This window comes from Sebastes fasciatus, chromosome 17 (genome assembly GCF_043250625.1).
Source record: "Sebastes fasciatus isolate fSebFas1 chromosome 17, fSebFas1.pri, whole genome shotgun sequence".
Lineage (NCBI taxonomy): Eukaryota > Metazoa > Chordata > Actinopteri > Perciformes > Sebastidae > Sebastes > Sebastes fasciatus.
Window position 1 is genome coordinate 18,295,531 of NC_133811.1, and position 14,727 is coordinate 18,310,257.

Consider the following 14,727-nt stretch of genomic DNA (forward strand, 5'->3'; position numbering starts at 1 on the left):
CATGTTTTGCACTATGGAACTGTGATGCTAGAAACTTGAGTTTCCCTTGGGATCAATAAAGTAACTATCTATCAATCTATCTCTCTATCTATCTGCACTTATTAAACAGATGCATTAACATTAATGTTAATGTAGCTTGTAGAACTGGAGCTGTAATGATTTTTCAGACTGTTGGGTTGTTTACCTTTTAACAAAGCATCATATTATATTAATTTGTCATATGTTCTTATATATTATTTATAATATATAGTTATAATATACATATGCACATGCAATACAACATACAAAAGTATTTTACTTAATGTATTACCACAGTCTACAACATGACATGGTAGCAGTTTGTAATGCTTATTATGGTAGCACAGTGGCTGACAGCAGAAACCATCATGTATAATTAGATAATTGATCCAAAACAAACTTGTAATTTGACAGTGAAACCCCACACAGAAGGAAATCTCGCGATAACTAACCGGAGCGCTCTGATTGGATGAGAACAGTCAAATGGCAACGTCACATGGTGCTGGGGGTCACTTGGCATTCTGGGACACAAACAGTGGGTCGGTATGAAGAAGGTATGAATATAGCTTTAACAGCTTTAACGGCGTCAACAGCCGCAGTTTCCACTGTGGAAGGAAGGCGACGAGAGAAAACAACAACCTGCAGCCTGCACAGAGAGGAAGAGTGAATTTTGGACTCCTGCGCGTTGTTTTTGTCGCTGATGATGATGAAGAGGAGGAGGTTTAGTCTCTGAGATGCAACGGAGGGACTGATTTATGCTAGTGCGTTATAACGTTAGCTGGACGAGGCAATACTGGCTGCTGGAGTCATAAAAGTTGTTGCACCACTTTGGTCATCTCAGTGTGAAGAAGAGTTGGATTGTTTTGTTTTTCCTCTCCATCCATTGAAGTCTACTCAACTGTCCTGAGCTTGAGAGGGGTGCACAACTTTGATTGAATATGGAGAGTGTTTCACACAGAGACTGCACAACTGTGTGTTTTATTCAGTCATTGGACTGGCACATGACCCAGCTAGTATACCCAAGATAAATGCATTCATGTAATGGCCAAGGAGAGTGACTGGATGGGTTTCATGTGTGTGTCTCACTATATGGCTGCTCTCAGAGTTGCATAGCTATGGGTCACCACTGCTGAAGCCATTCAATTCATAGACCTTGATATTGCTAGACATGGACTTGAGCTGGATGTAAAAAAAAGACTGTCTGAAAACCTGATTTGTCAACAGCTGTCTTCCAGGTGTGACAGGTCATCTGAGCCTTTGCTGTTGTTGGTCCCCTCAGAGCTTATTTGAGGGCCAACATGTCAATGTCAGGGTCCACGACTGTGCAGCTGTTCACCAAGCTTGTCAAGCACGCGGTGGGTAAAGCACAGATCCAGCTGAACCGCTGGCTGCAGAGGACTGCCACAGATGAGTGCGACAAAATCGACATCCTGATATGCAGCGCCTTTGACGAGACAGGGGCCAGCATTGGGAAGTCAGATGGAGACCCAGAGGTCATCAGTGACACGGGGGGAACGACCTTCAGCAACAGCAGTGGAGAGTTCAGACACCCGTGCTGCATCACCACCTTTTGCTTCAAGAGCGCCCTGCTGGCATGCATCCTGACCGCTGTGTGCTTCTCCTCGGTTGCACTGGTTCGCCAATACCTCAAGGACCTCCTGCTCTGGGTGGAGAGCCTGGACAGCCTCGTCGGAGCCATGCTGTTTATAGTTGGTTTGATTATCGTGTCGTTCCCGTGTGGATGGGGATATATTGTTCTTAATGTGGCAGCTGGCTACCTCTACGGCTTTGTGCTGGGCATGGGACTAGTTATGGTGGGAGTTTTGATAGGGACCTTTGTGGCACACCTGGTGTGCAAACGGCTATTGACTGACTGGGTGCTGAACAAGGTTGGAAACAGTGAACAGCTCAGTGCTGTCATACGAGTGGTGGAGGGAGGAAGCGGACTCAAAGTTGTGGCCTTAGCGAGACTCACCCCCATACCATTTGGGCTCCAAAATGCAGTTTTCTCGGTGAGTATGAAAACACTATTGCCAGCTTTTCCTTTTCCCTTTCACAGGACATTAGACAGTCATGTGGGGTCTACTGTAAACTCATATGGGTTTCAGCAGAAAGGTCACAGCAATGAACCAGCCAGGAGGAGAGCTCATTAACCTACTGGAGGACGGTTCAACAAACCACTTGCAGTCATGAGAATCAAATCTGTGACCTTTTTGATTTTAGAAGGAAATGATTTTCTTATTGCTCGGCCATCCTACCACACAGGGGAAATCAGAACCAGCTTGAAACCAGCCTCAAGGAAGGGACCGGGAGTAGCGTATGTAAATGTTTATCATTTTAGTTGTGATGAATGTCATACATTGAACAAAATAGGTGAACTGCTACTTCACTATTTCACCGTCTAATGGCAGGAAAGAAAATATAAGCCAGTCCCTAGAGAACGGAGACTGATTCCTCTTGTAGATAGAGGAAGTGCTCCCATGAAACGGATTCTATTGTTGCCTAAGGACATCAATTATTAGTTTGAAACATCAGTATCACATTTTTAAGTCTTAGTTTGGGATTTCATATTTGGAGCAATAATGATCTAGTGATTTTTTTTCTGTAAGGTAAATCTGAAGTCATTGGTAAAGGCAACAAACACCATGTGACCTACATTATGAAGCTATTGCTTTCAGCTGCACTCCTACACTTAACCTGAGGCCCTTGACCTTCATATATGGCATGAATAATTTATACTCTCAGATAACCCTTCTCAGTCAACTCATTGATACCTCCAAATGGTAAAAGCCTTGAGGTGTTACTGTATTGTAGGAAATCAGCTAGGAGGTCATGCAACATGAAAAATGTTACGTCAGTCGTAATTGAATGATTAATGGACCTAAGGGTGAACTTGATGTTATGTAGCCATACAGTCTTAGATCTCCAGAGTATTTCAAGCCATACTGCTGCAACAAACTCTAATCACAGTCTCGCATCAGATTATACAATATCTAATATCTAATATACCCGAATGCTTCGAAGCTTCGAGCGTTGCCATGGTAATCAACCTCCAAATCACTATTGGAATGCTTTTTTTTTTGTTACATATAAGTATGTAATTATGTATAAATCCCAAAATAGCCCATGAAGTAAGCAATAAACCCACAACATTATTCATTATTCACATTCAACATTAATTATTATTCTCAGACGGATATCACTGTGTGTATACAGTTGTGCAACAGCGGCACTGCACTGTACCGAAGCTTTGAATACCTTCGAATATTTCTCACCGAAGCTTCAAAGCCAAAAAATGGTATTCGGGACAGTCCTAATCTCTCATATGGAGCTGGAAGTGCCCCACTAGTGTCACATTTTCAGATTGATTCCCTTCACATAGTAGCCTAATTGTCTTACATTAGCCTGTCTCCTAAAAAATATTCACAGGGTTGTTTACACTAAATATAGAAATAATAAGGCTGCAAAATGGAGAAAATATAGCTTAAATAGTTGAAACTTCAGTATACTAGAGTACTAAGACCAAAACAGTATCATGTTTTTTACAATAGGAAACTGTGTCTCAAGTGGTTGCCTGCTTGTATCCTCTAAAAAAAAATAAGTGCAGAGTTACAGTTTGTTAATTTGCATGGCAGGGTTGTAACGTATACTGGTATCAAGGTTTACCATGGTTTGAAGGTTGAGGGTTATCATACTGTGTACATTTGCTTATCTACAATACTGAAAAAACTTACATAGTGTGTGTGTCTGTAGGTTAAAGGTACAGACGGGAGCAGTCTGGCTGCACTGTCTCACACCTACAGTATATGTTATGTGTTAATAATCATTGGACATTATTTTAAAAGCTGATGTTATTTTTCATTTAGTATTTTAGCATGCTGTAGTGCTGCTAACATGTAAACTAACATGCTTTAGTTAACATTTTATAGTAATATACTATTTTTTATCTGGTTTATAATTCTGTTCTCATTCCTTTTTGGGGCATTATAACTGATAATAATAATAATAATAATAATAATAATAATAATAATAATAATAATGATGATGATGATTTCAGAGTCAGTGTGCAGGTGTTTTTCATCAAAACCTTTATGCAAGCACATATTTTCTGAGTTCAAATATGGGGTTGGTCAAATTGACTCTCAAACAATATATTAGAATTACTAAAATATAACTAGCATAAAAATGTTTCCAAGGATGAAGTCTGCAAAAAGGACGAAGTTCAGCTTATTAAAGTTTAATTAGAATTTACCCTATTTAAATAACATCTAATTTCAAAAGCAGAAGTCACATTTTAATAAGCCAGAAAGCAGCTGGATTAAAATGCAGTCAAAGTCCTCATCATGCCGTATTTCAAAGATTCTGTTTAAATGAATAGTAACATTTCCATTCCCCCTAACTTCAGCTGTTTTGAATATTGCACCGCGTTTATGGAAAGAAAATCTGGCGAGGAGAGAATCAAAATAGTGTTGAAGGCTACAGTTACCAACAGTAACACAAACATCCAGAAGTGGATGGGAAGAGGAGTGCTTGAAAGGCATTCATAGCTTGAAGCATGAAGGAGTTGATGCTCAGGCCCGAGGCAGGAAAAGGACAAATAAGATGACGTAACTGTGAGATTCACAAGCACAGTAATTGCATGTTGCAAAACCAGTAAGTTTTCTGGGGTGACTGATTTACTTAGACATTTCTCAGTTGATTGGGTATTTGGCTTTTGACAGCTCTATAGACGCATCACAACCACCCTACAATAAACACTCGCTATGTGAAACTCACATTCAAAATATTCTCGATTGTGTCAGAGATGCATTGACCCATCTCTTGTACATTTTGAGGCCATAATTGGTAGAAGTTTTACATTTGATTTCATTATATTGGAAGCTGTTTCTAATGAGTTGTCAGCCCCCATTTACCTGCATGGGGTGCAAAATGTTTGAAACTTTGTTCAAAATGATGTTACCTAAAATAATAATACCCTTATAATCTCCTAAATTACTATAGAGTTGAGTCGACAACACTGACCTCTCTGTTGACAGTGTCAACTGAAATTAGAAATAAACTGTTTCACATTATTACAGGGAAATTGGATTGGGTGTCATTGCACGGGTGTAGATCAGATTCCTGTTATGAGTTATGATGCATTACTCTAATAGTAGTATGCTAGCATGTTGGGCTGCCTTTTCCAAAATGTTTTTGTCGTATGTTACTGTAAAGAGAACAATGTGTTCATCTGTACAATTGTACTGTATTTATTAAATAGTACAGTACAAACTAGGCATGTCGCCAAATACCGGTATTGATAACCGTGACATTTAAAAATGAAATATTCATATCATGTAAATAATACACATAAGAATATCGTGCAAATAATCCAGTACCTCGTAAATCATTTTATATATAACCTACAGTTATGGTTATATCGAGACAGCCCTAGGACGAACAAACGGCTTAAGGACCCCGCTTCATGTTGGAAATGGTTTTGTCTTTACATTTTACCTTAATGACAGTTGTAGGGCTGCATTATTTTTCTGACCCATTCATATTTATACCATTTCAAACCCTTAGCCTCCCACACTCAACTATTTGCCAGGTGACGTCAGTCAAGTCCCCGAGGGTTCAGGGCTTAAGACCTTAGGGGGGACATTGGGATTGGGCCTTGGTGACTTTCTCGCTAGATTTAGGGACATTTGGAGATAGTGCTGCTCGCGACCTTCATTGGAAAAGAGTTGGCAACACCGGGCTCGGTTTTTCGGTTGGTTCATTTTTACAATCTAGTGCACTCTTGCTAGTTTCTCAGCATTACCCACCCTACTTGTAAGATGTTGGCATCCCAACTCTATCTTTGTTTTAAATTTTGTGTAGTTGTTTTTTCATGCCGGTCTGATTCTTCTGTTTTAGTTCCAGGCTGTTCTCAGCAGTTCACCTGTAAAACAGGTTACGAACAGAACAGATGGTTCTCTTTTGCCTGACTGACTTAAACGGCTTCTGTTTGTCGTCTGTTCATACTTTGGGCTCCATGGTTGGGACATACATAGCTCTTTGTTCAAAGGTTGCGGTGTCTCACTTCAACAGTAGTCACAACATTGACCTTACTGTTCCACTCTGCAGACGTGAAAACGAGGTGTCAAAGTCAAAGGGACAGACCGTTTACACTGTGTTGCCCAGCTGCTGCCACTGTCACTGGCATTATTGGTGCTCCACAATCAGCTTGCCAGGGTCAAATTAAAAGGCTGGCTAATTGACAGCCTTGTAAAATACTGTTTTTGCTTCTGCTTGCTCTGGGTCATTATCTACTGGGGAAAACAAACAAAACACTTTTATGTAAAAGGATGGCTGCTACAAAAGTGGGTCATATTTGGTTGTATGCCAGTTTGAATTTGTCATATTACCCTTGGTTAGTTTCAACTTTTGACAGCTGTTTGTCTATGAAAATGCAGCTGTCTGTTTTTGACTCATTGTCATGACTTTTGAGATAGCTCCCTTAGACATATTTTAGGTTTACAGATTTATAGACTGTTTTCTTTTTTACTAATGCACCTGCATTTTTGGCGAAGGTTTAGCCTCATTTGGTTCACTCTCACCGCTCTCATAGCGTCGAGCATTTAGCAGCTACAGAGCCAGATATTTCCCTCAAGAGTTGGTAGAGACCAAAAACACTAATATAATAATTAATTACACTCATTGCTTTGTTGAATACTCGATTCTGATCGGTTAATTACGGTATTCTACGGTCTGTTATTTCTTTATAGCAGACCGCTGCTTTGAATAACAGATAACGTTGCTATGGACGCAGTTCTGATCTTGAACTTTGGAGGACCATTTTTGTTTCAAATTATCAATAATCCCACCAAAATACCACATTAACACACCAAGACCTTGAGTAACACCATAGAAAAGCTTTTGCTGTGATTTGGTATCAAAAACTTTTGACATTTGGAGGTTTCTGCAAGAATTGCATTTTTCGGCGATTAGATGGCGAGCAATTCTGTTCTGGAAACTGCTCAGAAACCCCCTTATTGTCAATCTACATAGAGAAGCCTCTGAATGCCCTATGTCTCTAGTTTGTGGTTGTGAAGTTTCAGGAGGCTTTGATTATCCTAGAGGTCACCACAGGTCATTTTATACAGTGACGTCGTGGTCTCACTACAATAAAGGGTTTCCTAGATTCATATGATACCAGTACCTTCATTCCAGCTCTAAAACTGAGCCTGCTACAGCCTCTGAAAAAGTAAAGTTGGCCGAGCCCTCAAGGAGTGGATGATGTTAAGTAAATAGCCGTGTAATAATCTGGATAATGTACAGGGAGCGGGTCATTGTTGTGAAATAAACCCCTTCAGGGCAATGCAAGACCCCTCCGCCCATCGCCCTGTCGGGTTTCATTTCACAATAATGACTGGCTTGCTTTACATTATCCCTTACGTAGCTCTACTGTAGCTGCTGGATGTGGAAATAAGCCACCGTTTTCTGACAACTTAAGAAGTATAAGTAAGTATAATATGTCAATGTTGTGTCTCAACTAGTTTCTGTTGCCAACAAAATCAGTTATTGCAGGTTTAACAAGTAAACCATCATTCAAAGTCGGTGGTACTGGAGAAAATCAGGCTGTTGACTCCTCACACACAAACCTCAGTGTGATTTTTCTTTCTTTTTTTTCCAGCTAGAGAAGTGTAGGTTACGTTACGTGAGGAGTTTAGCCGTTCCTGCCCGAAGCAAGCCAATAAGCTGAATCCCCCGGTTCGCCTTCCTCCTCTGCTACATTTTCACATCCCAGCCCGCAGGGGTTTCAAACCCAGCTCAGTCTCCTAACTGTACATCTTGTAATTCATCTGGTGGCTCGTTAGTAAGCCTAGCTAATATTGTATCTTATTCTCCTCAATAAAAGGTGAAAGCAACCGTGGGTGGGTACTTCTAGGCCCGTGCTGGCTCACGGTAGAGTTATGTGTTGTCTTCTCTGCCCTTGGTAAGCACTTTCTGTGGATGAGGCTACATTTCACCGTGCCCCCCTCGCTCCTTTCTGCTGAAGTGGATGGTGCTATATTATAGCGGGTAACCTAAAACGACACCAAGACTGCAGTAGTTAGCAAAACAATGGGACAGCTCAGGAAAAATGTTGTGAATCCTTTGTGTACGAAGTGGACACATTCAGGTCCCCATGTGTATTTTATTACATTTCATCACTGCTCGTTGGCCCGGCTCCATCCCTCACTGTCATAACGAGCTGATGAAGCGATTGGCGAATTCCTCATGTGATTTATAGGACCATAACTACAGGCACACATGCTTGTGCAGCCTTTAATCACGCCCTGTACTTCACCCTTCGCTACAAAGGGTAAACCCTGTAGCAGCGTGTCCAGATAAAAAGGGCAACAGCATCATAGTAGCAATCCTTAAAATTTACTATGCAATCAAGATACTTCCTGTTTTGTTTACAAGCTCAAACTCAGACCTGCATTGCTGCTGCTCCGAATAAATCAGGTCAAGCCTAGGATGGGGTGTGTTTTTCACTTGAATTTGCAGATTATCTTGATACATGAGTTTGTAGAAGCGAGTAGGTGGTTCAGTGGGAATTCTCTGCGCGGTTATAAAAATACAGACCAGCCCTTCCCTGGTCGTATGTAAGACAGCTGCATACGCTACATGCCTGGGTGGGAAGAGACTTCAGAGGACACGTGCGTCACAAGTCAGGGATGATGGCTGAGAGAAAGAGAGTGCATTGCTTTTCTTCTTGTGCAGCTCTCATGGGCTCACATGTCATGTCTCAGAGATCAGCTGTAGGCGTTTTGATTGTGTTGACACATGGTGTGGACACATCAGTGCCTATCTCTCAAGGAGAAAAGGCCTTTTACACGATTGTGTGGAGGAAAGAAATGCTCAACTGAACACACTGAGGATATACAACTTGACAACATTAGCTTGATTAACCGGGTTTTGATAATGTCAGTGTCCTATGAAGTGTAACTCAGGCTTTTATCAGTGTGTAATGTGATAACAGGGGAGGGTTTAGGATTTATCTCTGCGAGGAGACACGTAGGCTGGATATATACCATAAATGCTTTCCAGCCCTGATAACGTTTTGTCCCAGGCAGTGTCTTTCAGCAACACACCACGCCGCTATCAGCCACCGTGTTGTCACAGTACCAAGGTCACAAACTCACATATCGGCTTATGTCATCACTTAATCAAGGGATCAAGGGTGACAGAAAGGCAGACCTTTGTTTATGTAGTGAGATATGTCGTAGTTCAATGTAAATACACAAGATAGTACCAGGGTCTTGCAGATTTTTGTGTGGTTCAAAATGAATACATTTGCAGCAGTTTTTCTTAAAAATGACATTGTAGCTGTGATCTTTTTGTGTATTTTTTTCCAAAAGTTGTGGTAGTTTAAGTCACAAAGAAAATATATATATAAAAAAACACTTGGAGATAAGAAAGTCATTCGGTTACAGGTTTCAACACTAACTTTTAGAAGTGGTAGCCACACTTACAAGCAGGCATCAGCTTTTGGTTGCCTGAAACTGAAAATATGGTTGCTAGTGCTGTACAAATTAATCAAATTTCAATTACATTTTGGTTTCCAATGATTATGTTATTCAAGATAAACAACATAAAACGATTATTGTGCCGCTTTCCGTTTCGCAATGACGCTCTTTACAGCGGTGTGCTTACGCTGTCTTGAACTACGGACCCGGTCTCGTTTACCATGCTTTGTGGGTGTGACTTTTATATTCGTAGGTTAGGGTTATCACCATTCATATCTATACAACCAATGTGTTTATGATTAAATTGTTTACAAGAGCACAAAGTTCTTCATAGATCCAGCCTCTTAATTTTGCTCTGAAAGTGCACCAGATTGATGCATTTAACTTTAAAAGACAGGCTACAGAATTTTCTCTCTAAATTCATGATGTTTCCAAAGTCAATGAGTAATCCTGTTAAATCATTGTGATCTCAATATTGACCAAAAAGCCCTAAAGTTTGCCATTTTTAGTCGCCTTATATTTTGAGTAATTAAGATATATAGCTTAAAAATGAAAATGTGACATAAAAGAATAAAAGCTTTATTACAGTTACCTAACACATTTTGTTGTAGTTTGTGTTTTTTATTCAACTTCAAATCTTTTGGCTCTTGATGAAACTTTTATTTTATTTTCCAATATTATTATCAAATTGAAATGCACAAAACAGCGATGTAGTTATTTAGCTTTAGTTTTAACTCTTTGAATATCAAGTATAACTTCTTAAATATTGTTTATATTTTGTGTTATTTTTCATTGTTGAAAGATAAACCTAAATATATTCAACAAGGGTTGTACGAGGACATTTCATTCAGTAGAAACGATGATGCAGGAAATGCTATTGAACATCAACCTTAGTCTTATATATGAATGTGTATGTATTGAATGAAATATATTTTCTCATGTCAATGTAGAACTATAGTATAGTATAGTTTTTCCTTTTTTTTAAGTTTGTAAGCTGTTTCTCCATTTTAAGATCACAGACGTGTCCTTGCCAAACTACCTGGTGGCCTCCTCTGTGGGTCTGTTGCCCACTCAGCTTCTCAACTCCTACCTGGGCACCACACTTCGCACCATGGAGGACGTTATCGCTGAGCAGAGCGTCAGCGGCTACTTCGTGTTCAGCCTGCAGGTGAGCTGATGGTGATAAAACATTAAGTGTGAAGATGTCCTGAAACAAACCCTGGATTTGGTCTTTAAAACTCAGTGTCTTGGTTTGACCCCGAAAGTTAAGTGACATGTTTTGTTGGTGGATCAGTGCTTTTCCCTCTATTATATTGAAAATATATATTGTCTACGTAGCTTGTCAAGCCGTATCCTAGTGCACAAGCATTGACATCTGCCCCTCCCTAAAGTCTTTAATTACATAAACGTCCAGAGGAGGAATGCTGAGCCATGTAGATATGCCCACACCTCAGCTCACACAAAGGTCATATGAAGCTGTCACCACATCTCCAACACCTGTTCAGCTTCATTTAACCCTCACAAATGCTAATGCACCATGGGTTGCTTCCTAGTGCAACATTTGACAGGTTCACAGAGGTCACGGGTCAGTTTGAGATTAAGTAGGTATCAATGTCTTGTGCAGAAGTGAAAGCTATTGCTCCAGATTGACAGCTGGCGTCACACAGAAGCCTTTTTAACACTTGTGGTGGGAAACACCATCTGGAAGAGCCCAGTTATCTCTGACTATTTTTACCAACCAGGATAAACATCATACATACAAACTAGAGCTGTCAAAGTTAATGCGATAATAACGCGTTTACGCAAATTCGTTTTAACGCCACAAATTTCTTCTACCATGTCATACTAGCTTGTTGCGAAGGAGAGAAAAAGCCGGATCGGTGCATCTCTACCTACCAACATCTGTCCCAGATGTCTAGTTAACTTACTAAGTAGCAAACTAGCTTTTCAGCTTTATACATTATGGATACATTTGTTTGTGTTGTGCTGTGCTGAAAACTATGGTAGTATTTTTGAAAAAGTGTGTGATTATAACGCACTGCAATAGATTGTGTACGCACGTATATCAAATGTTTATTGTCTCTCCTACGTGTACTTTTATTAGGAAAGCAATATTCACATTCGAGAAAATATAAAACACACCTCAGAATATAATGGAGTTCAGTTCACCACAACAACAAAAATTAAAGCCTCAAAAATGGCTATAAAACTGAATAAACAAGAAATGACTTCTGTGTGCAGCTAACGCTGTGACTCTCTCCTCTGTCCTCTGCAGATCATCATCAGCATCGGCCTGATGTTCTACGTCGTGCACCGGGCGCAGGTAGAGCTCAACGCAGCCATCGCCGCCTGCCAGATGGAGCTGAAATCGTCGCACATGAACGGCTCCTCCACCAATCACAGTGGCTTCACCTACTGCAGCAAGAGGGCGACGGCCGGTAGTGGAAACTGCATCAATGTGGTGTGACCGCGAATCGCCACACAAGGCAGTAGCTCGTATGACTTGGTCACCGAATTGTAAGACTACAGAGCTTAAGGGAACCCGCTGAGTTTAGACACAGTCTGAAACGTGTAGGTGGCGTGGTTTATAATCTCCAACATCATATTCTCACCACCTTTGTAAGGAAACCCTGAAAGCGTACGTCTTTAGTCGGTACAGTGTGAGACCACGCACCTGTTGAAGAAACGGTGCTGATGGGATTTGTTTTGCGGTACATCATCTTGGGAGTTTTTTTTCTTCTTTTTATTAAGGTACTTCTTAACCTATTCTTAACTTAAGTTACTCTGTTACAAGAGATGTCAATGAACTGATGATGTTTAGAGGTATTAGAGGTGAGTGAGTGAGTCATTTAAAAACAATAGCTAGGCATTAACTGCCTGCTAACACTATGAATGTGCAATCTGGAGCTTTCTAGAGAACCAAGGAATTGTCTTTCCATTTCAGTGTCAAAAGAATGCCAACCTATGCACCTTTCTTTCATACTACATCTGTTCTGTTTAATCCTAAGAGATTTATGATCTGTCTACATCCAGTGCTAACTCACAGTACAAATAATAAGGGCCTTATTAATATTTTTGAAAGATTTGGCTTTTTAGTCCAGCTCATTTTTTTTAAAGTGTCTTATTTTTGGACTATGGAGAGAGAGGGATGGGGATGGGAGCTCTCACCGAGCAGTAACTGTGTGATTTCTGCTGGCTTACGACCATACCAGCTGAATTGGCCTCGTCTGCCCGGAGATCTTTTTGGCACTTCTGCGGGTTTTGATAAGAGCAGCTGGGGAGGAGGGCAGATTTCACAGCAGGAAACTCCGGAACGTTTCTGCCAGGAAAGTTGAAGTGCGGTGTGATCGGCTCCTCGGTAGCACAGCCACGTGTTCTGCCGCAGAAAGATTCCCACACTGAGCTTAAACACGAGATGTCAAGCTTTCCTGTCAATGTTGAGAATTCATTTGATTTTTGATTTTGTTTTACATTTTTTTATTTGGCTGTGAGATTATCCATTAGGATTATTACGTAGTTTTTTGCATAAGATGGTGGTTTTGACTATTCTGTGCAATACATCAAAGAACGGTGACTAAATGGCATGAATGTCATATTTCAGTGCTGAAACCAAACTAATCAGAAATGCTCTCACGCATCAAAGTAACACAAACCTGAGTTTATTTAAGGTTGTACTTATATTATAGACGAGTAAGCTAGATGAGATAAAGAGGCTGTTATTTTTCATGTGCCATAATTTGATGGAGCTTATCAGATGCCATGACACTGGCCCCACCTGAACTGAAGCTTCATGTGACTTATGACTGACTTTATTTTATTACTTAATGCTAGTAATTATAGAAATTATCTGTGAATTTTTTTTTTTGTGTTTTAGCTCTTAATAATACAACGAAGCTCTCATGCTGTAGGTTCTCTTGCACAGTCCACTACAAACATTATTTTCATACAGATAAGTTAAACTTGGAAGGGGTTTGGTTGGGCAAACGTTGAAACTGATGTGTCTCAGAAGCCGACAATCAAACACTACATGGACACTAAGTGATGAATGTGATAATATTTTTTATTTTTACATGAATTATTGTGATGCTGCTCCTCAGACAAAGTCTGGTTGAGGAATAATAAGGGCTCCTATATATAGAATATTCATCTCTATGTCCCTGTATTTGTAATACTGGCACAACTTTTTTGTTTTTCATTTTAATATTTGTACTAATGTTTGTTTGTTTTCTTTCCTCAAAGCCAGATTTAATGTTCGCCCTACACATTCCATACTGTCAGTCCTGTTAAAAGAGTTATTTTCATGCTAAATGTTGGTTGAAAGGGCCCCTTCCTGTCTGAATTCAGCAATAATGTTTGAAAGTCAAAAGCAAAAAAAGATCCATTGCCAAGTGTTGGGAATAGCTGTTTACTTCCGATGTGAAAGAGCCGCTCGTAAAACATGTATTTTTCTTTCAAAAGTGAACAAAAAGTGCTTTTGAATTGTTAGTCGAGCCATGTTCCACTGTAAGATTGAGTATTAATATGTACAGGTCTGTGTTTCAGTGTTCAACCTGCCTGTTACCTCCCGCTGCCTCTGACGGACATTTCTGCGCTGCCAATGATGTGAAGGAGACACCAACGTCTGTGAGCAGAACAGCTTGTTCAGATTTGTAGCACCTTCTTTGGTGAGTCCCTAAACCTGCTGATCGCTTATTGATGTTTAGCGATCATCAACCTCTCGCTCCTGTCACATGAAAATCTTCTGAATCCAACCCAGACACATTTTACAGTTCCTTACTTGAATTGAAAGTTTACGTAAAGAGAGATGAGTACATTTCATGGCTGCAAGATTTATAAAATCTACTCACAACTCAGTTTCTCATTTTTTTTAAAAATTTTTTTTTACAGATGTTGGATTTAGATTTTTTTTCTAAATACTAGGGCTGTCAATCGATGAAAGTAGTTAATCACGATTAATTGCAAATTAATAAAAAAATTTATCTGTTCAAAATGTACCTTAAAGGTACATGGAAGTATTCATTTGTCAAGTATTTAATACTCTTATCAACACACGAGTGGGAAAATATTCTTGTTTTATACAAATGTAAGTTTATATTTATTATTGGAAATCAATTAACAACACAAAACAGTGACAAATATTGTCCAGAAACCCTCACAGGTACTGCGTTTAGCATAAAAAAAATAATACTCAAATCATAACATGGCAAACTGCAGCCCAACAGGCAACAAC

The 14,727-nt window shown here is 39.9% G+C and overlaps 1 protein-coding gene across 1 annotated transcript; it reads left to right on the forward strand.

Annotated features, from left to right (window-relative positions):
* Positions 1-541: 541 nt before the first annotated feature.
* tmem64 (transmembrane protein 64) lies at positions 542-13,430 on the forward strand. The gene is made up of 3 exons (XM_074613356.1): positions 542-2,030; positions 10,510-10,665; positions 11,773-13,430. The coding sequence occupies exons 1-3, from the start codon at positions 1,317-1,319 to the stop codon at positions 11,962-11,964; spliced, it is 1,062 nt and encodes a 353-aa protein (XP_074469457.1). The 5' UTR covers positions 542-1,316; the 3' UTR covers positions 11,965-13,430.
* Positions 13,431-14,727: the final 1,297 nt, after the last annotated feature.

Coding starts and splice junctions, on each gene's coding strand:
- tmem64 (XM_074613356.1), top strand. CDS start 1,317: ATGTCAATGTCAGGGTCCACGACTGTGCAGCTGTTCACCAAGCTTGTC. Junction 2,031..10,509: donor TCCAAAATGCAGTTTTCTCG/GTGAGTATGAAA, acceptor CTCCATTTTAAG/ATCACAGACGTGTCCTTGCC. Junction 10,666..11,772: donor ACTTCGTGTTCAGCCTGCAG/GTGAGCTGATGG, acceptor TGTCCTCTGCAG/ATCATCATCAGCATCGGCCT.